The 25640-nt window shown below is 47.1% G+C and overlaps 7 protein-coding genes across 7 annotated transcripts; 4 read left to right on the top strand and 3 right to left on the bottom strand.

Moving 5' to 3' along the window:
• Window positions 1-4357: 4357 nt before the first annotated feature.
• Window positions 4358-6814, top strand: BDV27DRAFT_152962 (Ras GTPase activating protein IRA2; the record flags this gene model as incomplete). The annotated part of the gene is made up of 4 exons (XM_032071685.1): window positions 4358-4475; window positions 4537-4670; window positions 4721-6563; window positions 6654-6814. The coding sequence occupies 4 exons, from the start codon at window positions 4358-4360 to the stop codon at window positions 6812-6814; spliced, it is 2256 nt and encodes a 751-aa protein (XP_031932545.1).
• A 3242-nt stretch (window positions 6815-10056) lies between these two features.
• mdm12 (ERMES complex subunit MDM12) lies at window positions 10057-11655 on the bottom strand. Its single transcript, XM_032065171.1, has one exon. It carries the CDS (start codon window positions 11532-11534, stop codon window positions 10236-10238), a length of 1299 nt encoding a protein of 432 aa, XP_031932544.1. The 5' UTR covers window positions 11535-11655; the 3' UTR covers window positions 10057-10235.
• A 123-nt stretch (window positions 11656-11778) lies between these two features.
• Window positions 11779-12231, top strand: BDV27DRAFT_120670 (uncharacterized protein). Its single transcript, XM_032065170.1, has one exon. The coding sequence runs from the start codon at window positions 11882-11884 to the stop codon at window positions 12128-12130; it is 249 nt and encodes an 82-aa protein (XP_031932543.1). The 5' UTR covers window positions 11779-11881; the 3' UTR covers window positions 12131-12231.
• Window positions 12232-13523: 1292 nt separating this feature from the next.
• On the top strand, window positions 13524-14784 carry BDV27DRAFT_120669 (uncharacterized protein). Its single transcript, XM_032065169.1, has 2 exons — window positions 13524-14045; window positions 14103-14784. The coding sequence occupies exon 2, from the start codon at window positions 14127-14129 to the stop codon at window positions 14442-14444; it is 318 nt and encodes a 105-aa protein (XP_031932542.1). The 5' UTR covers window positions 13524-14045; window positions 14103-14126; the 3' UTR covers window positions 14445-14784.
• On the bottom strand, window positions 14496-14784 carry BDV27DRAFT_5457 (uncharacterized protein). The gene has a single exon (XM_032076902.1). The coding sequence runs from the start codon at window positions 14707-14709 to the stop codon at window positions 14548-14550; it is 162 nt and encodes a 53-aa protein (XP_031932541.1). The 5' UTR covers window positions 14710-14784; the 3' UTR covers window positions 14496-14547.
• A 2836-nt stretch (window positions 14785-17620) lies between these two features.
• On the top strand, window positions 17621-18031 carry BDV27DRAFT_5454 (uncharacterized protein). The gene has a single exon (XM_032076901.1). The coding sequence runs from the start codon at window positions 17713-17715 to the stop codon at window positions 17920-17922; it is 210 nt and encodes a 69-aa protein (XP_031932540.1). The 5' UTR covers window positions 17621-17712; the 3' UTR covers window positions 17923-18031.
• Window positions 18032-21786: 3755 nt separating this feature from the next.
• BDV27DRAFT_141140 (putative serine/threonine protein kinase (Kin4)) lies at window positions 21787-25211 on the bottom strand (the record flags this gene model as incomplete). The annotated part of the gene is made up of 3 exons (XM_032069779.1): window positions 21787-23315; window positions 23448-23742; window positions 23829-25211. 3 exons carry the CDS (start codon window positions 25209-25211, stop codon window positions 21787-21789), a joined length of 3207 nt encoding a protein of 1068 aa, XP_031932539.1.
• Window positions 25212-25640: the final 429 nt, after the last annotated feature.

The following is a 25640-nucleotide window of genomic DNA, read 5'->3' as shown; positions in this document are numbered from 1 at the left end:
GGTATCCTATCAGAACAAGGGTACCGTACTCCCGAGACTTGGCCTATCCAGGTACCACACATAGTATGGAGAATGTAGAGTCATGATTCATGCATTTTAATACCGTCGTGGTGGAGGGCGAGGGCGCGTGTATGCGGAATACGAGATGTTCCACGGGTGAGGTTCGGGTGGTCTGGAGCTGTCTGTGCTCACCCAGCTTGCATGCGAACTGTCCTGTCACTATACCCTTCAGTATGAAGATGGATACGGAGTATGTCCATACACGGAGGTCTACTTTAGCTTAGAGTATGCCACTGCGGTAGAAGGTGGACAGAGGCCGATCCGAGAGAAACAGGGAAAAGATAGTCCCGACTATGGAATCCAAGCTAAAGTCTGACAGGAGAATGTTCAATGAACAGCTGACCACTGTTACGTATGTACCCCGGACTTTGAGTAAATTGACCGGGTTTAATCCCCGTTGGATTTGCATCTTCTAACCACCTGACTCCTGAAACATCTGTGCGGTTGACAATTTACGTGCATGGACGCTAGTGGCCTTTTAGTCTCTCAGGAACGGAGAGTCCATGATGTAATGGATTGTCGGTCTCCTTTTTGAGACAACCGGCGTGATTGGAAGCGGATGATGGTGGACGGGGTTTTGATGGCGTCGTATGAACTGATTATCCTCCCTTAATTCTAACAAGGTAGTAAGTAGTACTCACTCAGTATACCTATCCTTGGATTGACAATCCTATTCTCCCCTGTAGAAAAAGGAAAAAAAAAAAAAAAAAAGATCTATCCAAGAATTGATTAGGGTGATAGGGGATTTTGAATGTAAAATACCTATCTAGTTAGTACATTCAACCAACTAAACCGCATTGAGGCAGATGCAGCGGGCGAGCGGATTGAATGATTTAATTCGACGCAGGTACCAGACATGAGCCTGGACGCTAAGGGCTCCTTGTATGAGCGGTCTAAAGTTTCCCGTCCTCCCTTATGAGAAGCAGAGAAGAGAAAGTGTGGTTTCATCCCTACTACGGGGAATCTATGGATGCGTCACAGTTGTTGATGATTTTTATTTTTATTTTATTTTATTTTTTTTTTGTCTCACCTCCACTGTGGCCTATTCTGTACAGATGTACAATGTAAGTCTTGAGAATCTAGAGAAAAGCCTCCTTATACCTAGTGGAGCTGGGTTGTAGCGTGGCCTCCGTTATCAGTGATGGATGAACCTGTGGGTCATCCTGGAATGATCCATGATTTCATCCAACCAACAAGGGAGGGGTGAGGTGACCAATAACATTGAATGACTATAGCACACGAGGCAAATGCAAGACTCCTGACCAGACGAAACCACAATCAAGGAGGACAATACCTGCATATGACAGTCTGTTATGGAAAATCCCGCTTAACTGACATAGTACTAGTCACATACTCCAGGGGGATACTATTAAGTATACCTCAAACTGTCAATCACGCAGTTGGTCTGTGAAACAAGGTTAAACTGTGAATCATTCCCAACTTTCCTTGGCTTTGATAGCCGCCGCAAGCACCGATTTATTAGCTAACAGTAGAAAAATTAATTAATTAACCTACAAGAAAAGAGGGCGAAGAAGTTCCGTCATCACCGTTGCGTGTGCAGCATCAAATCGGAGACCCAAAAATCCACCGCACTTCCCCCCCTGTCCTCCCGATGAGTGGCAAGATTTGATTTGGTTGGGTTCGGTTGCAGTGTAACTGGAACAGGGGGTAGAATAGATGAAGGGAACTCGAAACGTCTTGCATCGCTTAGTAAAAATTTTTTATTTAGAATTTTTTTTTCTATCTAGCTTAGTTTGATTTTTCTCTTTCATTCTTTTTATTCATGTAAAATTCTTCTTCTGGCAGGATTACTATTATCAGCAAGCAACACGTATGTACGGAGTACTTGGTCCATACCAGAAAAAAAAGAAAAAAAGAAAAAAGAAAAAGGAAAAAGGGTACAATGACCATTTAGCCAAGACCGACTACACACTTTACTCCATACTCAACTAACCGACTAACTAAAGACACTAATCACTCTAGCTATGTCCAGCATGTGGCTCCGACCCAGTCCCAAGGTCGGTATCTACCTACTACTTACCCGATGGAGCAATTCCCCTTGCGTCCACATCCTGTACTGCACTTTGAATATCACACACCCTCTCTCTCTCTTGCATACATACATACATACATCGTCCTCTTACGCCTGGGGAAAGGAATTAATCGGAAGATGATCGTCCGAATCCATTGTCTTACTGAGAAACATATTGCATGGCTTTCGGAACTTGGCAGGATTCTTTTGTCTTTGTCAATTTTTATTGTTGTTATCCTGACTTAGGTAACTGGAATTAACTTTGGGGGTTATTCAGTCCAAATCAGTTCAAGCATAAAACGTGTTTGCATTCGGAGAAACGCGATAGACATAAGATGATATCCATGGAGATCCAAATTCTTGATGAAAGGGGAAAAAGAAAAAAAAAAAAAAGGTAAAAAATCACAAATCACTGGGACGAGACTAATTACTCCATATTTCGTATAGGTCAATAGTGTTATACACGGAAAGCAAAACTCAATTAGTGAGCTTTTCTCCACTGCGACATATTAAGACTTCAAGGTTAAGATTCCAAAGCACTGACTGACAGTGTTGGCTATTCTTCTGGACAGTGAGATTACAGTACTCTGCGGTGTAGTCCATAATAATTTCTCGTATGGGGATCGACGGCAAATGTGGAATCCTAGAAAGGAATGTGTTCAGGTACAGGGATTGATTAGTGTCGATGGGTCCTGGGGTGAGTGAAGTGGAGAGCGCAAAGTATAGACACATTACCATTCAGAAATTTTCTATAGATCAGAGAAGAGCACAGAAAAATACAAAGAAAATGGTAAAAAGAATAATAAATAAATAATTCGATCAAGTAATATGCCAGATGCATATGTATGTCTATACACCATACCTACATATGTAGGTACTAGGTACAGGATTCTTAGTACTTTTAAGGTACCTTCAAGGCGCTAGGGTTTCCTGTTCCTGTTTGCTGCAAGTCACGGAAGCGCAACTCCACTGGCTTCCGATCCCTAACGCCCCAAAGGTAACAAAAAATTGTTTTTTTTCCTCCCCCCTCAATACTTTCTTTCTTTTTCTTTTCCCTTTTTTTTTTTTTTTTTTTTTTACCTCTCCCTCAAAATTAAAAAAAATAAAAATAAGAAAATAAAAAAACCACTCTCAGACAGCCAATGCATTCATTCCCCTCTCTAAATCTTGTCTCTCCCTATCAGTCACAACTGTACATACCTTAATAAGATTAAGAACCCATTCCGACATATTTACATTATTATTTTTTTGACTATCGTGAAATTTCTTGATTATTATCGTCCCATTAGGATTGCCATTAATTATTGTAAGTATCCTTTTTTTTTTTTTTTTTTCTTGCTCTTTTTTCCATTTCCCCTCCCCATTTGTACAGGATATTGAATTTTTCCTATTTGTTGACTTCGGGACCCGTTCCTGATTTCCTGCCTCATCTCCTTCTCCTCTTCTCCCCCTCCGCCAAAATATCCCCCGTTAATCTCCATCAGGTGCCTTGCGCTCCCTACTTTTCTTTGGCGCTGGTACTTTTCGTTCCCTGAACCCATCTTCTCCTTGATCAAACAATTTTTTCAACGTCGTTCTTTTCTTGCTCTTACACAGTACTCGCAAGTTAGATCGATCCACCGCTTCTCGGTCTAAATTTCGCGACTTTCCTGATACCTCTCGGCGGCTTCTCTCTGGTCAAGGCGTGTCTCCTGTTGATCGCGCTCCACCCCTCGTTGGCATTCCACCGACATTTTCTTTTACCCTTTCATTCTTAGCCCTCAATTTTTTTTTTTTTTTTTTTCATTTTTCATCTTCTCTTGATCAACCAGCGACACATGAAACCCAGTATTTGTCGATAGTCTTGCAATTGCCGATTTACTGCTCGGAAAACGCTGCCGCCGCCTGTGCCATCGCCTCCCTGCTCCCCCTCCCCGGCCACCCACCAACCGTTTAGCGTGTACGATAAGGGGTATACCTGCAAGTGATCGCGCCGTATAGCCTTGACCCAGATGACCAGCCCTGATACGTGAAAATTCAGCGACTGGATCCGTGGCCATTATCGACTTTCTACATTGACCGTTAGCGAAGGTGTTTTGTTGACCCTTGTGGCTGGTTGCCTACCAGTATATATCGTGTCTGGTGCACTCTTTTGGTGCGCCCAACATCACACGGTTCAACGTTATCATACTACACATAATGTCCGTAGCTACGATGCTGCAACCGGCTTCCAGAACCTCCACGTCCTCTTCCTCATCATTTCAGCCAGTTTCGCGACAGAACACAATGTCTTCTCACGATACCCGGTCTCTCCGCCAATCCAAGCGCTTCTCAGTCACTGCGCTGTACCTGTCGATGTCCGCGAAGGACAGAGACTTGGAAATCTCAGATGATTTGGCGAAGGGTGAGTTGACTATCTGGTCCCACCACTGAATCCTGCTAATCTGTAACCAATCCTCCAACAGCACAAAAATATCTACGAGAACTCAAGTCGAAGATCTCAACACAATCAAAGAAAAACTTCGTCCTGGAAAAGGATGTACGATATCTAGATTCGCGGATCGCCTTACTTATCCAGAACCGTATGGCCCTTGAGGAGGTAAGACCATTGCTAGCTTATCATCGTGGTTCCCAGCTGATAGTTTCTAGCAAAATGAAGTTGCTAGTCACCTCGACGAAGCCATTGATCCCCAAGAGGGCTTCTTCCCCAACGACGAGAAAACTCAGAAATATGGCAATCTGCTCTTCCTTCTCCAATCTGAACCTCGTCACATCGCCCACCTATGTCGTCTCGTCTCCATGTCAGAAATCGACTCCCTCCTCCAGACGGTCATGTTCACTATCTACGGTAATCAGTACGAAAGTCGTGAAGAGCATCTTCTTCTTACCATGTTCCAATCGGTTCTCACTTACCAGTTCGATAATACTCCGGAATATTCCTCGCTTTTGCGCCAGAACACCCCAGTATCTCGCATGATGACTACTTATACTCGCCGTGGCCCTGGTCAAAGTTACTTAAAACAGGTCCTGGCCGACCAGATCAATCGATTGATTGAGTACCGCGATGTCGACCTGGAAATCAACCCGCTGAAGGTGTACGAAACGATGGTCATGGAACATGAGGAGAAACATGGCTCGTTGCCGGCGGATCTGCCGAGATCCGTTACCGCAGAGGCTGCAGCAGAAAATGCCCAGGTCCAAGCCATTATTGCACCGCGGCTGAGGAAACTGACGGAGATTGCCAATGGATTTTTATCAACAATCATTGATTCGGTAGATGAGACGCCTTACGGTATCCGATGGATTTGCAAGCAGATTCGAAGCTTGTCTCGACGCAAATATCCTGATGCCCAGGACCAAACCATCTGTACCCTGATTGGAGGTTTCTTTTTCCTTCGCTTCATCAACCCCGCCATCGTCACCCCACGGTCTTATATGTTGATCGATGCAACTCCTACAGAGAAGCCTCGACGTACATTGACCTTGATTGCAAAGATGCTCCAGAACCTGGCAAACAAACCCTCATACGCCAAAGAGCCATATATGGCTAAACTACAACCGTTCATTCAGCAGAACAAGGAGCGTGTTAACAAATTCATGCTGGATTTGTGCGAAGTGCAGGACTTCTACGAGAGCCTGGAAATGGACAACTATGTGGCCCTTTCCAAGCGCGACCTCGAGTTGCAGATCACTCTAAACGAGATGTATGCCACTCACACGCTTTTGGAGAAGCACAGTGTGGCTCTTGCTCAAGACCAACACTCACGCCTACATGAGCTCTTGAACGAGCTTGGCACAGCACCGACCCAAGTTCCGCGCAAAGAAAACAGGACTATCACTGTTCCCCTCTTCAGTCGATGGGAGGCAGCCGTGGATGATTTGACATCAGCCCTGGACATTACTCAGGAGGAGATATTCTTTATGGAAGCTAAATCAACCTTTGTCCAAATCCTGCGATCTCTACCTCCAAACTCAGTAGTCGCCCGCCGACCGCTCCGACTCGATCGCATCGCAGAGGCCGCAGCTACATTGAAGAACGATGCCGTCATGGTGCGGAAAGGTATTCGCACCATGGAACTGTTGAGTCAGCTACAGGAAATGGGTGTCATTGATCGGTCTGATGAGTTCAGCCTGCTTCGAGACGAAGTTGAACAGGAATTGGTGCATCTGGGATCTCTAAAAGAAAAGGTTCTGGACGAGACCAAAAAGCTTGAGGAAGTCTTTGCGACAATTCGTGACCATAACGCATATTTGGTGGGTCAGTTGGAGACGTACAAATCCTACCTGCACAATGTCCGTAGCCAGTCAGAGGGAAAACAGAGAAAGCAGCAGAAACATCAAGAGCTCGGACCCTACAAATTTACCCACCAACAGCTTGAGAAAGAAGGCGTGATCCGAAAGAGTAATGTCCCGGAGAACCGGCGAGCCAATATCTACTTCATGTTCAAGAGCCCATTGCCAGGCACTTTTGTTATCAGCCTGCATTACAAAGGTAAGCACTTCAGCCCTTAACCCTATCTTTCTGTTCCTGGAATTCGAAAGCTTCTTCGTTAATGATATACTAACGAGGAGCGTCAAACAGGTCGCGCTCGCGGGCTTCTGGAGCTTGATCTCAAGCTTGATGATCTGTTAGAAATGCAGAAAGATAATCTTGAGGATCTGGACCTTGAATACGTGCAATTCAACGTATCCAAGGTGCTGATGCTTTTAAACAAGCGGTTTGCACGCAAGAAGGGTTGGTAAGAGGCTTCTCTTGAGTGATCTCTACTCTGTCCCGTTACGATATATATGAAAACGAGCAACTAGCTCGAGGGCGAAATGCCCGAGCCTCAGTTCGTGATTTTATTGTCCACTAACTTCACGCGCTATGATTTGGTGCTCAAACAAGCTGCCAGTACAACAACGGAAGTGTGCTTTGTTTGAACCACCAGCTTTATACGATAATCTGCACAAGGGTACATATGTACCCTTTTGACTGCTTCATGCCCCTCAAAGTGACGGGGCAAAATTGATGGGCCGCATATGGACTATGATCTGTTTTGAAATTCTTGTATCGAGATTTGACTATAGGAGGACTGTAATCTGCCGAGAACGGGAGTTCCTTCGATTCCGGTGTGGAGAGACAAAGTCCTTGCTGGTTCGAGGACAGTCGCCATGGCGGGGATGAATGGGCGGTTTGGCTTTACGTATACCCGGTTGGATGAATTTGCGTGTGTTTCTTTTACTCGTTCTGATCTAAACTCCTTGGATGGTTTCTTTGTTGTTTTGGCCCAAAGTCGCCTGTTATGTCAAAATCCCCCTATTTCATGTACATCTAGCAGTTGTTAAATTCATGACCCACCGCTTCAGGGAAGTGTATAATCTAATGCCATACTATCAATCACGCTGATTCAAATCCTATCTTTTCGCGCACCATGTTCTCGATTAACTTAACAAGGATCCAGATGAACTACACAAAACTTTTGTATGCACCGAAGGCGCTTTTCAGATCCAGCATTGACTTGGCTATTATCATAATGCAGACTCAAGCACGTAGAAAGAAAATGTGTTGACACACAACCAATCATGGTTTGAGTTCGTTGCCATGAAACCCTAACCCGAGGTAGGTATGGTTATGCTTGCGTGCAGTATGGCAAGGTATCACGTAGACAAATTTTCTAGTCTAGCTTTGAGAGAATAGACCTTTGCTTGGTCTATCTATAAATGTTATATGTAGCAAGATCAAAGTGCATACTCCATCGAGTTAGGGTGAAATAAACTAACAAATTATCTGCCATTCTCATTCCTTCGTTATGGCATTGAGGGTCACGTATTTCATCGTCAACGGAAGACATAATAAGCAAGTGAAAACCCAAGACAGTATATACCTCTTCCCCTAGCAATCGTGTGAGGGTCACCCTCACACCTATTAAACTGACAACCCCCCCAAATTACGTCCTAATCAGGTCAACCTCATATCATGGTAACAAACAAGACGGCTCCCGCCGCTATGGCGGCTTTCATCCCATTGCTTGATTCTAGATTCGACCCTGTAGACTAGTCTGTCTTTTCGGACTTGTCTGCCGTGTCCGCCTTGTCTGTCTCTTGTGTTGTGCGATCTGGGACGCCATCCTTCCCTGGTTTGATCTCCATCATCTCATCAGACGCTTTCTCCCAGCGTCTTTGGGCCAGAGAGACTTCGTCATTCCCCATGTCAAAGACTGTGTATACCAGCTTGAGGAAATTGGCTCCAAATATGGCACCGCCAAGCTCCTTACTACGTTCAGGTTCAATCGTCAAAAAGCTAAGGTAGCAGTAACCTTCCTCACACTGTTTGGTGTCTGTGGCGGAGGGAGCCTCGGCTATGAACGGGTCGAGGGGGGAGTTGAACGTTACGTCGCCAAAATGGAATGTTAGCAATTTGTTCTCGGGTGGCTTGTCGCAAGGAAACATCGGCTGGCCACTGTCATAAAACTCTGTGACGTTAAGTTGGGAAAACAGGTCTTGCGTGATCGCTTTCGGGAAACCGATGAAGTCAGTCGCGGAAGAAAAGACAGACCCCTGTAGGAAAAGAATCTGGTGATATGGACTTCGTGGTGGAATCTATCCCCATAGACAGTCCAATAAGATTGACACGGAATAGCTTGTTGAGGTCTGGAGGTGATATGACTGGCAACATATGGAGCTTATCGACATACTTAGCCTTGTTCACGCCACCGAAGAGGATAGTACCGGGTACATTGGTCTGATCATGGTTCTCCTCCATTCACACGCTGAAAGCAGGGGATTGGATAGCTTTCGCATCGACCAATGCCTGGGTAACAGAGATGAATTCTGAGTTGCCATTGTTGTATCCTAGACCGAGTGTATCTATTCATATTTTAGTTCGGCCGTCGCATGAACCGAGCCCATGTATATGGGTATAGTTTGATGGAAAGCATCGTCACAGGATAACTTACCACCTATAGCGGCTTTCTCACGTAAAGTAGCAAATTTCATGGCTTCCAATTTCGCATCCCCAACGATCATCGTGTCTGACATTATATCAATATTTCCCACGTCATCCTGGCCGAACCCGTCAACAGTGGCATTTTTCTTTACTGATCGGCTGCTAGTTGAAGTGCTCGCATTATACCCATCAAAAATTCCCTTTTCTATATGCTTTGCTAACTCTTCGTTATCCACCACCCAGCTGCTGTCATCAAGAGTCGAGAACTGGGCTTTCAGTTTCTTTCGAGGACTTCCGACGGATATATTAGCGTAGAAGAAGTCATTCTAAAGTCGTAATGGTCAAAAAGAACGAGTTTCTGTGTGTTCAATGAAAGTGAGGCAATATACTGCACATACTCGGTAGAACTCTTAACTTAACAGTATTATCCCTCTTCCCACGACGATCATGATGATGGTGAGCACCTGCGAACCGTCCACCCTCGAAGGGCACCTCTAGCACGGAAGGCACATCTTTCTTCTCCAGTGTCAGGGCATTGGTATATTTAAGCAGCCCCTAGGGCCAGGCACCAAAACTTAATCATGTCGATCAATCTCAGCATGCAGTTCCGGTAAACGTTGCGCACAAATCGGCAGTGGGCTTGACAAGCCTTTTATCCTTTGAAGTTGGATGAGGGGTAATATTATTGAAAACAAGACCAGCTTTGATCTAAATAGTTAAACTGACTTAGATATCTTTTGCTTTTGTTCCATTGGGCACCATAGTGCATCGTCTGCTCGGCGCAATTCCAAACAGACCCTCAACCTGCCATTGGGTTGAAGGCCATGTATATCTCTTTGTGGAAATGTCACCATGAGGGGGAATAACTAACCATATACGTCTTTAGAAGAGTGATATCCAGCCATACCGCATTCATTATCCCCATCAATGGCAAGGCCGGGGCACTAGGCTGCCATCAAAAGCTGAAACCGACGCAAAGAAGTTACTGAAACCTAATTACATCAGTATGCTGCAGGAAGACTCCATTGGCTCAATAGTCTTCCCAAGCAGTAAGCCAAGATAGAGGAAAGGAAAAGCGGAAGTAGGAGGTCAGAGTCTAATGATGGCGTCTGCTCGGGGGAAGTCATGCGGATGGAGCACGTGAATTAGTATAGTAGTTCTAATATACAATCGGAAACATTAATGCTCCAAGTTTGAATATCCAGCATCAGATAATATACAGTTGAGCTTGTAATATCAGATAAGAAACGTCCAAAAGCTAGGGAAAACCAGCTCCTCCTCGAAGATGCGACGGACCTGGGCTAGAACGAAGCGCTCAACCTTGCCGACATTCTTCAGAACTTGCTTCCCGTCTTCTTTCCGACCAATCTCACTTTCAACCCGAATTTCTTGCAATAAGCCTCCCTGGCGCTTCGGGGAAGCGGTCGGATCTGCACTAGACCATGGGCGATCGTCCTGGCCTCTCGCTTCTTGCTGGTCAGACCCGATCAGTGCATCCGCATCTTCCGCAGACAAAAAGCAGAAATGAACTCGTTTGCGGATGTATGCAATGACTGCAACCCCGTCGAATGTAATTCCCGTGACGTTGAGTTTCAGCGGCAACCCGACAAAACTAGGCATGGGATAGTCAAGAAGAATCTCCGCGGTTAATGATAATCGCACATCCCCAGCATATTTAGCGTGGCAAAGAACCTGGAAATCTTCAGGTCGGCGTTCGCGCATGCGAGGGGGCAGCCGGAGAGGATGCCCTGAAGCCATAGGATCCTCTAGATGTTCATCCTCGGCGAGTGGTCTGTGTTCCTTTCCCGTTGTAGCATCACCGCTGGGCTGATTGGACACGGACGGATGAGAAGGAAGCGTGCTAGAGGTCGAAGGGCGTGAGGTAGGATTGCTAGTGTCGATATCAGCTTCCATGCGAGACGGATGCACCGCAGCCGTGCCGGAGATGGATGGATGGCCCCTGCTGCTTGCGCCCATTCCAGGGTCGGTCCAACCGTTTGCGAACGGTGTTCCACCTGCGACCGCGGCAAGGGGAGTTTGTGTCCCCGACAATCCACCAAGGGACATAAGGTGGTACCCTAACGTAGACGTTCCGCCAGGGATGCCTGGAGTGCCCGCACGAGGAAGGAAGTGGGGGTTCAGGTGTTCCATTGGTGACCGCAAAGCCGATGAGTGAAAGGCTTCATCGAACGGGTCTCGTAATGGGCGATTCATTGCCATTTCCTCGTGAAATGGGGGTTCGTTGAGTTCCCGGTGCCACTGGGTGCCATGCCCGGAGACCAGCTCCTCAGACACATCGGACGTTTCGTCATCTTCATCCTCCTCGTAGAAGTCGGTAAATGGCTCACAGATATCTTTCACCTCAAGATCAGGCGGTATAGTCCCGAAGTCGAACGAGTGAACTTGAACTGATCGGATAAAACGTGGGAGGGCCACCTGCTGGAACTTTTCATGGATGAAGGAGCGGATTCGCTCGGCCAGAGCCTCACCGTCCGGCCCAGAGGTGGCTGTCCTCCAGTCAACTTCGATTGACATTACATGTGCAGCAGACAATTATTCGGCGCGAAGTGGGCAAAAGAGGGGTAGGTATATGAAAGCGAACAATCGCTTGGACGAGAGAGGACCGGGGCTGGTGGTAAAATTGCGCCGCAATGCGAGACTCCACAGTGATTAATTTAGGCGCAGTCGCCGCGGACCAACTCGCGTCCCGCGCCAATCACGTGATGCCGCAGTAACCTCATAGACGATATTGTAAATGCAGCAATGGACGTCTTCCCATGGCGTTTCCCGGCCACAATCACAAAGGACAAATGATCAAGGATATCCTAGGCGCCTCTTAGGGGTCTCAGAATCTTTGGTAAGCTCCCTGGAGGGCTTTTACGATGCACGGCGGCTTTCACACCGCTTTAGGTTTACTTGACCCAGTACTTTGGTTCACCAGTGCAGCCGACGCCATTTCGGGGCATATTAGAGGATGGCACAATCTCTGCGGCGCCGTATGGTGGGAGCCCTGGAACAGCGTATTTGCCGGGCACAAGGGCCTACAACAAGCCTGCTCTAGCCCCTCCCCCTCTTCCCTGGCTTTGGACTCCTCGAACCTATCCATCGGTTCCACTTTCACATCCGATTAGTACCCAACATTCAAGATTTTAACCACTATCATTGGTGATTTTTCACTCGTGAATCACACTGGCTCAGTCCCCCTAGGACTCTATTGACCAGGGGAGTCTCCCTATGATTGACTTTCTAGCCTGCATCGTGGTGTCTGATTGTTCGCCTGCGGCAAGGTCTTTTCCCTCTCAAGTGGGCACGTCGTACCGCAGTCTCCTCATCTTGCTTTTCTTTCAAGAGAAGGCGATAGTCCTTCTTGGCGCAGAGGCGAAACGCCACGTATGTATGTACTGCTTCTTGCGGTGGGCTGGCAACAAGGGCCAACGCTACCGCATCGGGTCCGCAGAACACAACGCAGTCCTTTGTGCGTACCTTGGAAGGAAGAATATCCCGCCCCTCAATCCGCCGCAGACCAGTTCTCCGGCTTCAACATCTGTCTTATAATTCAAAGTTCTTATGGGTTCTCTAACTGCGGGATTTGACCCATCACTTGCGCATCACTTCCCAAAGACAGTTTAACACATGATCCTCCAGAACCTAATATACGCACACACACATCACGCTCACTGACTCGGTTTACCTAAGATTTCGTTGGCTCTCAATCAATCCGGATCGCCACTGGATAACAAGCATCTGTGCCTCGTTTCATTATCTGATTCGACGAGCCCGCAATCAGATGATGAGAGACGTATGCGGTGCTAATGCAGCCGCTGACATACGTTGCTAATCATAGTTGCCAAGAGTGGACTCTCAAGAAGAAAGAATTTTCTTTTCTGAAAGAAAAGCTCTTGGGGTTTGTAATTGCTCCGTAGAAGCGGTTGGACCACCTCACTCGCAAATGATGACAACCGGCAGAAGGTGAGTAATATGCATCGGGCGCCCATTGTTCATACCTCGGATAGCCTCCTTTTCGTTCTTGTCGTTTAACGCACTGTGCGCAGCGATGAACAATGAGACTGGGAAAGTCCGCCGTTTCATGATATGCATCCGGGACTCATAAGCTTAATCTTCCACATGAAATGCTCAGCAGCTGAAGTTAGCGATAGATCTGGGAACACGTAGTGAGGCATTTCTCCTGTTATACATTATACGGATCTGGGATTTGCCTCGGTCATCTCCGTGACTGCGGTAGGATTCTTGTAGAGACTTTGAAGCTATAGAGCCTCGGAGATATTTTAGTTGAAGGCTATTCCTTCAAAGTCTCTTTAGTAGGATTGATCTTCCAACGCCCGACGGGTAAAAATCCTTCAGGAAGATGGGGCCATAGAATGGATCCATCGTATCTACAGGTCGATCCTTGTGACTTCATTGTGTAACTCCCTGAATACATAGGAGTGACCAGAAAACACTGTCGGAGGAGTCCAACACCTTACTTGTAGCGTATCCTCCTTGTCTTAACTCATGAAAAGAATATAAGATCAGATATGTAGGTTTCAGCTGAACAACTTCGACATACAGCGCAGCAAAAATGCCTTAGTAGAGACGACACAGCAAAGGATAACAACTAAGCGACAATGTGGCTTTAATAAGAAAGCTTTGCCCCTGTAGTAAGTTCGCAGGGCACATCGCAGAAACGAAACAACAGGAGGATACGGACAGGCGCTTGCAACCAGTAGTAACCACAAAACAGAACAATGCGTGCGCTATGAGAGAAAAGCCGAGCCGGGACATTCATGGTATTGACAGACGGCAAATAGACAAAAAAAAAACCCTTTTTTTTTTTTTTCCTTTTTCTCTTTTTCTTAGTTCCCGATTAAGCTCCCGTGGTCTCCAAAATAGATCGCCTGAAAGCATCGAAGTGTTTCAAAAATACAAAATTCGAGGAGGAACGCGAGTGTCGTAACACCGTAGTATCGTCAAAGGCTGAGCTCGACGTGCTTCTGGAAGCACATATTTGAAAGACGGTGGTTGAGGTCCCACAATCCCCTCGGCCTTCTGGAATATGTTAATGAGGGCTTTTCGAAACGATCGCCACAGTTTGGGGTCCCTTACCAGTTACTTAAATCCCTAGCCACCATGAGCAGGGCAGTTGTAGCCCTCACGGCGCCGGACTTGCTGTCTCACGCCAGTGCAGGATGTTCCTCGCTTTGCGCAGTAGACAACATCCCCTTCCGGGTGGGTACAGCCGCAGTCGTACTTGTAGAAGTATTGCGAGCACATTTTGAAGATTTGAGGTTGATGGAGCTGAACAGGGTGAGTTTAATGAGAGATATAGACAGTCAAGCCGACTCGGTCAAGCAACTTGTAGAGTTCAGAGAAGACGAAAGATGTCGAGCTCAGCGATCTTGCTTTGAGGGTAATCTGAGAGATAGAACTGCTGTGATGTTGTTCTGATAGTTCGACGGATTGTGAGGACCTTAAATAAAATTGCTTGGTCTTGCTTCTGTACCAAAATGATAGAGAATGACTGCGGACAGCTGTGCCGCAATAGCACCATTTACAAGAAATAACAAAAAAGGTACCAAAGGAGGCTTAGAATAAAAAAAATCATAATAATAGAATAAAAACTGATCTTTAAAAAAATAAAATAAAAAAGCCGGGGCAGAAGAATGAAAGTAAGAACAAGGTTAGTCAAGGATCTCAAGTACGGATACAGCATCTTCTCTTTTCCTTTTTCCTTTTTCTTTCTTTTTTTTCTTTTATTTTCTTTTTTTTTTTTTGTTCTTCTTCTCTTTTGCGCCCCCATCCACAAAGGAACATTTAGAGAATTGCGCCAGAGAAGTTGGTGACTCGATCTACATCACATCCAGGAGAAACGGTTTCAACGAATGAATCAAATGGTAAATTGTGCTTCCACAGAACTACTGCACGGAGTTTCCCCAACACCAAACAAGATTGGCGGCTATGCGAATAGTCTGTGAAGGTGGTGTCCACCTGGAGTTGGAATAAGATAGTTCTTACTAGAGTGATCCCTAGTTGTGATGGCCAGAATGTCAGCGAAACTTCAGTTGTAGCCCTGTCAGGGGCTTCAATAGACTTCCGCAGATGCATCATGAGAAACCTTGACATCATCTTCAGGACAAGGCCCATGCACCAGGCAGGGAAGGGCCGGTCACATATGCAAATGAAAAAAGCCAACAATTGCGTTATCAAATCAGTTCTCGCAGCCAGCCAACAGTGCTCGCACATTTTAGGGTCATGCCGCAACCAGGACACTGTTCCTTAACGGGCATCTGATGAATGTCACGCAGTAGTTTACCTAGATGTATCACTAGGCTTATCACATTAATCTCTTTATCATGTGTGCCTCAAGGCCCCAGTTGGTGGAGGGAGGGGCAAGGATATCTCCCCACGGCCCAATCTGACCGGCCCCGATATCAAAGTCAGTAGTCATCGCCAGTCATGTCTCCCACCCTGCGAGCCGTGTGCCTGGCACTATCCCGAGGGTCACTGCGGTAATTCTTGACACATGGGCCACCTGCTCCAGTCAGAGGTGCCACAGTTCCTGGGCATATACCTATCTGCCAACGACATCAACAAAGGACGAGCACCTATAAGGCTCCGCTGAGGCATATTGGCGAAACCGGGGTCAAGGCTCGCAGACTAGAGGGAAGAATCTGCAAGAACTGCACAGCCATCACAGGAACGTTGGTCTTGGTTCCTTGGACTGACCAATACCTGGGGCAGAGAAGCTAAACGCAGTTGGTGATATCTGCAAGACATGAGTGAACTCTTTCCCACCCTCGGAGGCCGGAGGGGGGATCGCACGATAGCACAACGCCCTCGGAATTCGGATCAAGTGAGATTATGCGGTTCCTGCCTTATGACGGCCCCATTTGATGCCATGTTGGTGTGATAATGGATGGCAAAGGACTTCCACTGCCGGCTAGTCTAGCGTTCGGCAGTGCAAGACAACAAATCTCCGCCTATCGATTTCTCGTGTGCTTCATGATCACCTAGGCTGGAAAGCTCGGGGTCAACTCTAATTGAGTGACAGTCGAATTCAGAGCGACCGTACCGCATTGCGGCGCTCATCCATTGGGGGGAAAGATAAACATCCCATGGTCTACCGCAGTCACATTTGGCCCTCTGAGCCGCTGAGCATCCGCGCCACATGGCGGACGGTTGAGCGATACGGCGCGGAGACAGGGGGCGCTAAATCTGCGACAATCAGCACCTCAAACGGAGAGGCACGGCCTCGATTTAGCCGCCGTTGGCTTTTGTGCCAGAACATAGTGGATAATAAGATGTTATTTGGCCCCGAGTGTTTGGGGTTTATCTTGCAGCAACTGGGGGTTTGGAGCACGTGATGGTGTTGCGCTGCGATTTGAGAGCCGCTTGGTTCACTGGGGCTCTTTTTTCTCTTTTCTCTCTTTTTTCTTTTCTTTTTTTGTCTTATATGCTACTAGTTACTCTCCCAATTTCATGATCAAAGGTTCTTTAAAAAATGTTTTTGATTTCTTGCAGATTCAACGGACGTTGGGGAAAATTGTCTTCTCCCGGAATATCCAAAGGTCTTGAAGCACGTATCGCATACTACCTAGGTCCTACAATGGACTCAGATGGACGGAGGAAATGCGAGCTCAGCTTGTGCCTTCTACTATACTGAATCATTCCTACTGACATCATTTTGGAAGAGGACCGTATGTACATTTACAGCCAACAAAACAAAACAAACAGACCCCCAGCTTTGGTTTCTCCGGCTGAAACTCGTCCCCCTTCTCCTTGCTTAGGTAAGTTAATTTAACTAGTTAACTAAGTTAACTAACTATCCCTTACCGTTCGCATGTCTTCTAGAAAGCGTCAGGAAAAAAGTGTTATTTCAAACATGCTGCCAAGCGGCCGAGACTCATTAGTTGGGTCATGTGCCCTGAATAGTCTCTTGATAAGGAATGTGGGAGGCAAACCCCAGAGAAACATTCTATACACCGTCGTCCCTTCTGGGTATGCGGAGTGACCCTTCAGCCTATCGATTACCGATAGCAATCCAATAGTTCCGGCACGTTTCTTGGCTTCGCTTCCTGGTTGCTGATCACCCGAGGCTGATTTTTCGGGTCGTATCGGCCCAGATGCTTGTACAAGGGACAACACCTCAGCTTGCACAACGGACGGCCAGCTTCGGCTTGGCAGGTTACTGGGGATTTCTCCCCCCCCCCCCGGATACTTGAGGAAGCTATGCACATATTGGCGACTACTCACCGGATCTTACCTGAGCCAAGAGTCTCGAAGGAAGGAGAGATCTTCCAACAATGACGTCCTCTACCCCGCTGAGACATGAAAGAATGTTCGAAACATGTGAATTACAGCGTGTCCCGGTCCACCTCGGGGAAGCAGATTGGGATGTTCGACCTCTCTAATCTGGGACTCTCCACTATCTCTGCAGGTGGGATGGACACAGATCGACGTCCCTCCCGGTATTATCCATGAACCTTGTCGACCCCTCTTCCCTCTTGAGTATCTTGGCTGTTTCCCTCTCATGTATAAATAGGTAGCCGAGTCCAACCGAGAAATCTCTCCAGATCAATCTCAATCCTCTTCTTCTCCTTCAGTCAAAAGCTCTTTTAGTGTTTTTTTTTTCAAAGACTTCCAAAGCCATCTACACTTCCACTTTATCTCTTTCCCAGTCCCAGAAGACAAACCAGATACCGATTCACCTTTGAAGATGTACACCAACACTCCTACCCACAAGTTCCTCGTTCTCTCTCCCATCTACTCCGGTCCCATGAATGACCAAGTTGAGAGCAAGGAGCCAACCCGTGAACGCTCCAGCAGCCAGTCTTCCACAACCTCCACCGGATCACAGCTGAGGGGTGCCTTCTCCCCTCTCCCCGGTGGCTTCCTCTACCTGGGACACGAGCAAGAGAGAAACTAAACTCTGACGCCACATAAGCTTGCGCACGCCATCCCACTTCACCAATCGCGCTGGACACGATACATCTGCAAGCGCCTCAGCCCAAATCCACCCTGCACCGGACGAAGGGAAGGAGCACTAGCGGTTTCATTTCTTTATTGTTTTCAAACATCGGTTTTTTTTACGAGATGGTCTCTTATCTCTTTGAATGATTTTTTTCTGTTTCGGTGTTTACCTCCTCACCATATCAATGATACCACACTGCCAGGGAAAAGGGGGGGATGGAGTGAAGAATGAAGTGAATGTTTGCCAAGGAGATGTTGATACTTGCCAAGCCCTGTGCAGTAAATTTGAAAATCAATAGGCTGCCCTATGTTGTTCCACAGCCAAGCAATGATAGATTCAAGATCGACTTCGTCTATTAACCTGCCAAGATCCCTTGTTTGTATCACGTATACTTCTTAAAAGTAAAGAAAGAAAGGAAGAAAGGAAAAAAAAAAAAAAAAAAAACCAAAACGGACGAAGCTATCTTCCCAGGGTCCTCGTTCTCCGTAACCCCAACTAGGCAAAAGCCCGCCGCGGAGTAACTCGAAGAGGGAAAAATCACCAGCGCTATCTCAAGCTTACTGTATGTAGCTTACTGAATTTACCAATCAACCCGACCGGATCATCAGATCCTCATCTTCCAGGAGACACGCACCACCTATTAATAATTGATAAGTTAATTACGATAACCTAAAATTCTAGATTGTCGCCGTTCCCGCGGAAAGACTTACCCCGCCAAGTTAAAATACCCACACTCGCATTCCTTAAATCGGCGAGGGAAGAAAAAGAAAAGGAGAGAAAGACAAAAAAAAATTTTTTTTAAAAAAAAAAAAAAAAAAAAAAAACCCAAAAAAAGCAAAACAATCAACCGAAAATTGCATCATCGTCATTATCACTGATAAGCCGAAGCCAACCTGGAGGTGGGGAGGGTGTGTGGGATGGGATCGACAACCTTCCAGACTCCGTTCTTCCATGGAGGGTTGTCGGTGTAACCCAACCTCCCCTCGAAATAACTATGCAAGAATGCTTGATTCGTTATCTTTTACTTTTCTTGGCTGTTATGTGTATGTACACCCTTACTGCACAAGTTGGGTGGCACATTATTCTCTACCGAGTGCATACGTACGTCCGTGGGCATGCTGTGCTCATCGGTTAGCGCAGATCAGATGTATCATACTTAGGGTTCGTACTTGCATGTTTGCCAAGAAGGGTCTGGAGGTCATGGGATTGGGGCTGAGTAGTACCCATAAAATAGTTATATACTGCAGGATAACATCATAGTTTATTTTTCTTTTTTCCATTTGTGTATCTCATCTTTTACTTACTTCTACTCCTCCGACTTATGCTAAAAAGTTTTAAAAAATTGGTTAGATTTAGGGTATCAGATGCTCGAGGATGGTCTCTTCTTAGAGCCTCAGCAGCTCCATAGACTCAATGGTATACAATGATATCACGTCTACCTTCTCTCCAGCCACGCCAAACCAGTAGCTGTTAGACAACCTAGAAAAGACCCACTACAGTCCTGGCACTGAGAAAGCTAATACATCTTACAAATCCACCCACTTAAGGCGGTCTTCTTCACTCCAGATACTAGGATTAGCAAGGGATTGAACACTATAATAAGAAGTACAAAGGTCATTCTGAAACGCTTAGCTGGGTCATAAGCCAGGGGCTACTGCCGGAAAGCTATATTGACTAAATCTCAATATCTTCTTTAGACCTTAAGCCCTGTTGCTTATTATCAGCCCCGATTGTTGGGTGAGCATAACCGTCGGGGGTATGTATTCCCTACTCATCTTGACAGTCGATATGCAGGCATAGAAAATATATGTATATTCGTCTGAATGTAGCATGCACCAGTAGCTACCACAGGCATGGTTGTTGAGTAGTGCAGGACCGTGGATGAACATATTAGTAAGACATTCAGTTGGATATTCGCATAGCTGAGCACCACTGTTCAAAAATATATATTTAGCTATTATAATACTTTTGGTTGAATCACATATACTCTCCTTCGATATCACCTAATCTAAGTGCGTCCCATAACTATACCGAAGAAGCTTTTTCATAATGAATTATCTTTGGTGAGCTTATATCACTTCTAGGTGGCTCGATAAAGCTCCTTAGATGAAACACTGCTCCTCCCCATCTAGTCATCAAACCCTCCTGAGCCTCACTGAACCAGAACCTCACACTGTTAGTTAGATCAAAGCATGGACATGGTTTCTTTACTAATAAGATCACCCCAAGAACTTATCCAGATAAATTGAGGATTCAATAAGCTTAGGTGCAGAAGACTCAAGATAACAAGAACCCCATAGATCGCCCAAACCCGCCTGTCTAATATCGAAGAATATATGACCACAATCAGATACTACCACCCCAAATATACCTTGCTCTTACCCCAACAGTATATAGAACAAGTCTAACCACCAAGCACAATACACACTCGGTTGCACAGATACAATATACACCCCAAAGCTAACAATCAACGCTTAAATCTACAAATATCAGCAAATGGCCCGAACCTTCAAGACCCCTGTCAATGTGAAGACCCTCTTCGCCGAGATTTTGGCTGACATCTTTCCCCTACGGCCGAGTCCAACAATGGAATTATAAATGAGCCTGAAATAACCCATGTGGTATCTATTGTGAAAGATTGTTATACCAAAACATTGGACCCAACGTTGGTTATACATGTTGTTTCCCGTTAGTCTTGTGACTTCATTTGTTTGCATGGGGCCAAAACACATGCTCCGCCCCGTTCGCCTCGGCGCTTAGGGTTTGTACAGTTACTATAGACGCCGTTGTGATATCAGTCAACGGGTGTATTATTACTTGAGAATCTATTCATAGATCTCCGAGACAGTGTTAGGCAGTGTAGACGTCCTGATAGAATTCACAAAATCTTCCAGTTAATGTTACTGTACTAAAAGTAAACATGCGGGGATTTGCCATATTAGAGAAGCAGATCAGCATAAGCCCCGGCTCAATGCATATGCTCAACCATAAAAGTAGTCACCGCTATCAAACAAAAAAAAAAAAAAAAAAGGTACATCTAGGGTGGGGATGGAGGAACTGGGGGATACGATCATGAATCGCACACATAAGGTCTCTAATGAATAGTAAACATATTAAATTACCCTCAAATAGTCCTGCTCAGCTAAGATGTCCGCCGTGTCATATCAAAACCCCTCTCTCAGGAGGACCGTGACTTGGTAACAGTGAAGACAAGAAGTAAAAAGAAAAGCTCCTCAAATGGAAAGAAAAATGGACGGGATCAATTTACAGTCAGGGCTATAATAACAGGGAAAAAAAAACAAAATTTGAACAAAGGAACTAAAAAGATTTATTCTGACAAAGGAAAAATAAAATAAATAAAATAAAAAGGCTAAACATGGATATGTATGCGGGAACAAAAGGTTGCTGGTACAAGAGAGGACAAACCGATAGCTGCAACAGAAGGGGACGAAAGCTGCTGGGTATCATGGGGTATCCAAATAGCCTCTCTGCTCTTTTATTGTTGGGAATCTAAGAGCCTGGTCGACTCAAATCATCCTTCCAAGTGTGATGTTTGAATCGAGATGGGCCTTTATCCATCTTGCGTGCGGAAGCCCTAAAGTCCTGTATGGACGACACGGCGTCTCGGCAACGGGTGGGATGTGTCAAAAGTTGTTGGACCTCTTCACAAATTCAAGTCCCGGAATACAGGGGTGAAGCCAACAACTAGAATAGCCTGTTTGTCTTGATTGGTGTTGCATGGGCACACCAAGATGTCGACATGTTAACCTGTCGGGTTGGTCGAAGAGAAATAAAGAAATAAACAAAGAAGATCTTAATCTACCGGTCATCGCCAGCCCTCGACTTCGCTCGTCGACGGAAGAAATCCATCACTTTCCTGGCTGCACCAGAGCTGCCAGAGTGATGCGATGAATCGCGCTCGTACTCATAGGCATCGGCAAATTTCCGATGATTTTTCTGTAGGACACTGGCCCCTCTTGTAGGTCGGGCAACTGACGTAGATTGCCGAGGCGCGCTGTCATATGGACCATTGTATTCTTCGTAGTAGTTCGGTGTCGAGTGATTGGCGTATTGGTTCCGATAATAGTGATCATTGTCGTTCTGGTACACCTGCTCAGCCGAGTAGGACGTTGGCTGATACGTCGCAGATTGGGTTCCATGCAACACCGCAAACTGCTCATCAATACGGGCCTGGTAGTTAATGGGCTCATCTTGGACGAAAACCTCATCTGCCGGTGCCCCTTCTGGCATGGCTCCTATTGCATCTTGTGTCCCGTGGCTGGTCGCACGTGCGCGGGGTCGTAGTTCCCCGGTTGATGGTTTTGGCTGTGCCCGATTATCCGTAGAGCGATCAGCTTGTGACTCTTCATCGGGCGTTTGAGATCTACTCGAAGAAAGACCCTTGAGAGAGAATGATGCCGGCAAGAGGGAGAATCTACGAGGCCGACTCTCGCTACCTGTTTCGCTCGTCTTCCGGTTTGATCCATATTGCATGGACCGCCGTGAATCCATAGACATCCGGGGCATATCACCACCATAAGGGTCTCTCATACTGGTAGGAGGATAACGTTTGCCGCTTTTTTGACGAGCATTTGCCTGCCCGCCACGTCCTCCAAAAATGGACCCAGACCGCCCAAACAATTTCTCGCCAATCCCTGAGACAGTATTTGATCTCTTGTGGCCTTTCGGGGGTTCTTGTCGGGGGGTTGTATTGAACTTTGCAGGAAGAGCCTGGGTGCTCGGACGGCCAATCGACACCGCTGCCTGTTGGGAGGGATCCTGGGGGATGGGGTTCGAGATGACATATTGTTTGCTCTTCGGTTGTGCCAGCCGACCATGGGCATTGGTTGCTGCCACAGTGGGAGCTACGGGCTGCCCGTAGGATCCTCGCGATGGCAAACGACCAGTATTGAATGAAGACATGGATGCACCCGTGGTAGGCCGCATAGAATGCGGCTGGGGCATTGTCCCCGCTCCCGTGAGCGCCGTCGAGTCCGAAGTTGAGCGAGGCAAATGCCCAGATGGCGGGCGCTGTGCCTTTGAGTCTCCAGCCTGTGCGCTCGGCGCCATAGGCGGGTCTTGCGGTACGGCACTGGTAGGCGAGACAGTCTCGGCATCTCGGCTATTTGACCTTGCTCGAGTGGGCGCATGCTCAGCTGTTTCAACAGCACTCGATGGGCCCGCCGTGGCTGATGCTATGCCCTCCCCTCTCGTAGTCTGAGACGAAGGAGCAACATATTCGACCTGGACGGTCCTTCGTTTCGTGTCCCGGGGAGTCTTTGAGCTTTCTGCAGGTTGTTCCTGTGAGATATTGCCAGCGTGATGAACAAGACCACCCAGAGCGGGAGCTGTGCTTTGGTAGGTTTTGGGAGGCTCTCTAACCGACGCACTGCGTCCGAGGGATGGGGCCTCTTTAGGTTGTTCTGTTCGAAACAACGAGTTAGCAGGTAAACAGTGTACACGTCCCGAGAGCGCCGTACCATGAGAAACAGTTGTAGTAGCAATATCAGCAACCTTGGTAGTACTGCTAGTTATGTGTGACACAATATGCGAGTACTCGTTAAGCCAGCTATGCCGTGCGACCTCGAACAAATCCGCTCGTTTCCGCGGATCTGGGACCAATATCCGTCTCAAGAGATCACGAGCATGTGGAGTCACGTACTCAGGGAACGTGAGAGGCGTAGTGACGATATACTTATAGAGAAGGTTGATATTATCACCGTCCGGGTTCGCGGGGTCATCATCGAATGGCAAATAACCGGCAAGCATCGCATACTTAGCAGGCGGACATGTTAGCTTCTTCAACGCGTAGGGTGGATTACAAACAAAGGGGAAAAATTGCAATCGGCTCAGGTCCTTACCAAGATGACACCGCAGCTCCAAACGTCCACTTTACGTCCGGTATAAAGCGAATCGCTAACAACAAGCTCTGGTGCAGCGTAACAGGGACTTCCACAGCTGGTTTGCATCAAATCACCACGCCTTAAGCCCTTGGCATTGGGCTTGTCAAGTCGCATCCTCTTTACAAACTCCTTGTTCGTAAGATTATATTCGATCTCCTCGCCTAGCTCATCCACCGGATCGAAGGTGTTCGCGAAACCGAAGTCTGTGATGATGATGTTACGGTTTCGGTCCAGCAGCAAGTTTTCCAGCTTTAAATCTCGATGAACAATGCCCTTCTTGTGGAGGTAACCGACACCAGATACCAACTGCGCAAAGAGACGTCGAGCAGCATTGTCTTTGAGATACCGGTTATTCAAGATATGATCGAAAAGTTCGCCCCCGGACGCATATTCCATGATGATACCGATATGCTTATCGGTCTCTACCATTTCATGTAATCGGACGATGTTGGGATGGGAAAGATCGCGCAAGATCGAAATTTCCCGGTAGATCTTGGGCAGCCGGCTGGGGTTCGATCCGAGAGACTCCCTCCGGATCAGCTTGATAGCCACTTGGATGCTGCCATCCCTCTTCCACCCCAGTTTCACTTTCCCGAATTCACCCTCTCCCAGCGTTTGCCCCAAAATGTACTGACCGAATGTTGTCTCCTTCCGCTTGATCGAATTCTCGCTGTAATCATGCCGACTCCGCAGCCCGCCGCGACCTCCATCATCCACGCCGTCACTACCCACCAAGCCCAGCCCAGGGGTTGGAGTACCGTCAGTTGACGGTGATACCGATGTACCAGCTTGTCGGACCTGTTCTCGCTCGATATCCACCGACGGGTCGCTCACTAAGACCTGATTGATCAATGTGCTCGACTCCTTGACCAAGGTCCCTTGGCCCGGGAACGTCTCCGCGGGGTTTTCCGAGCGCATGGGCGCTGAAGACGAAGCTGCCTCGCTGCGACTGTTCACCCCTCCTGCTCCTCCGCACTGGTCTTCGGACGTTCTCGGGACTGGTGGCCGGGACCGCGAGTCCTCTCTTCTCTTTTCGCGGTGGTTTGCGCTCCGCTCGTCACCTTTGCTCTTCCCGTGGCGCGACCCTGGGGCCCTCTCGCTTGAGCCGTGACTCCGCTGGGTTGATGATGTCCTTGGTGGTGGAACGGGCGGTGCACCGAGAAGGTCAGGGTATACGGTCGATCGGTGGTTGTTCTGTGCGGTCGCAGGCGCCACCGAGGTCAGGGCTGGGGATGCATGAGTGGTGTGTGGTAAGGACTGCGATTGGAGGTCGTTCATAGCCGAGAAACCTGTCGAGGCCAGGACAGAAGATAGCTGCTGATAACTTAGCGCACTGTTCATGATACCTCTGGATGTGTGATTTGACAGTCACGGCTGCTGCATCGACCCGGGATGGTAATTTGAATAATGACGTGACGCATAACTGAAGTGTAAGGTTGATACAAAACTCGGACGGGAATGTGAAGAAGTAATAGTGGTGGGGTGGACTGTTGTGAAATGAGGGACCGTTTGCATAGCAGGCGACATACCTCGTTTAATCAAGGCGCCGCAGTGCCTAAGGGGGATGCTGCGTTACGGTCCGAGACAGCTTCTCCGAGCGCGTCCACAGAGTTTTGAGTGATTACTTCACTTTGATTGACCAACCAATTGCGATCGGCGGTTGGAACTTGATATGTCAAAGCCCTCCAGAGGGTTGTGATTTTTTGTTTTCTTTCGTTTTCTTTTTCCTTTTTTTTTTTTTTTTTTTTAATTTAAAAAAAAATTGTCCGC

The sequence above is a fragment of the Aspergillus caelatus genome (genome assembly GCF_009193585.1).
Source record: "Aspergillus caelatus strain CBS 763.97 unplaced genomic scaffold BDV27scaffold_11, whole genome shotgun sequence".
NCBI lineage: Eukaryota > Fungi > Ascomycota > Eurotiomycetes > Eurotiales > Aspergillaceae > Aspergillus > Aspergillus caelatus.
The sequence above is the reverse complement of the archived record's forward strand: the minus strand, read 5'-3'. Positions and strand labels throughout refer to the sequence as shown.

Excerpts from the sequence above, each read along its gene's own strand:
- mdm12 (XM_032065171.1), bottom strand. The coding sequence starts at position 11,534 with ATGTCAATCGAAGTTGACTGGAGGACAGCCACCTCTGGGCCGGACGGT.
- BDV27DRAFT_120670 (XM_032065170.1), top strand. The coding sequence starts at position 11,882 with ATGCACGGCGGCTTTCACACCGCTTTAGGTTTACTTGACCCAGTACTT.
- BDV27DRAFT_120669 (XM_032065169.1), top strand. The coding sequence starts at position 14,127 with ATGAGCAGGGCAGTTGTAGCCCTCACGGCGCCGGACTTGCTGTCTCAC.
- BDV27DRAFT_5457 (XM_032076902.1), bottom strand. The coding sequence starts at position 14,709 with ATGCTGTATCCGTACTTGAGATCCTTGACTAACCTTGTTCTTACTTTC.
- BDV27DRAFT_5454 (XM_032076901.1), top strand. The coding sequence starts at position 17,713 with ATGTACACCAACACTCCTACCCACAAGTTCCTCGTTCTCTCTCCCATC.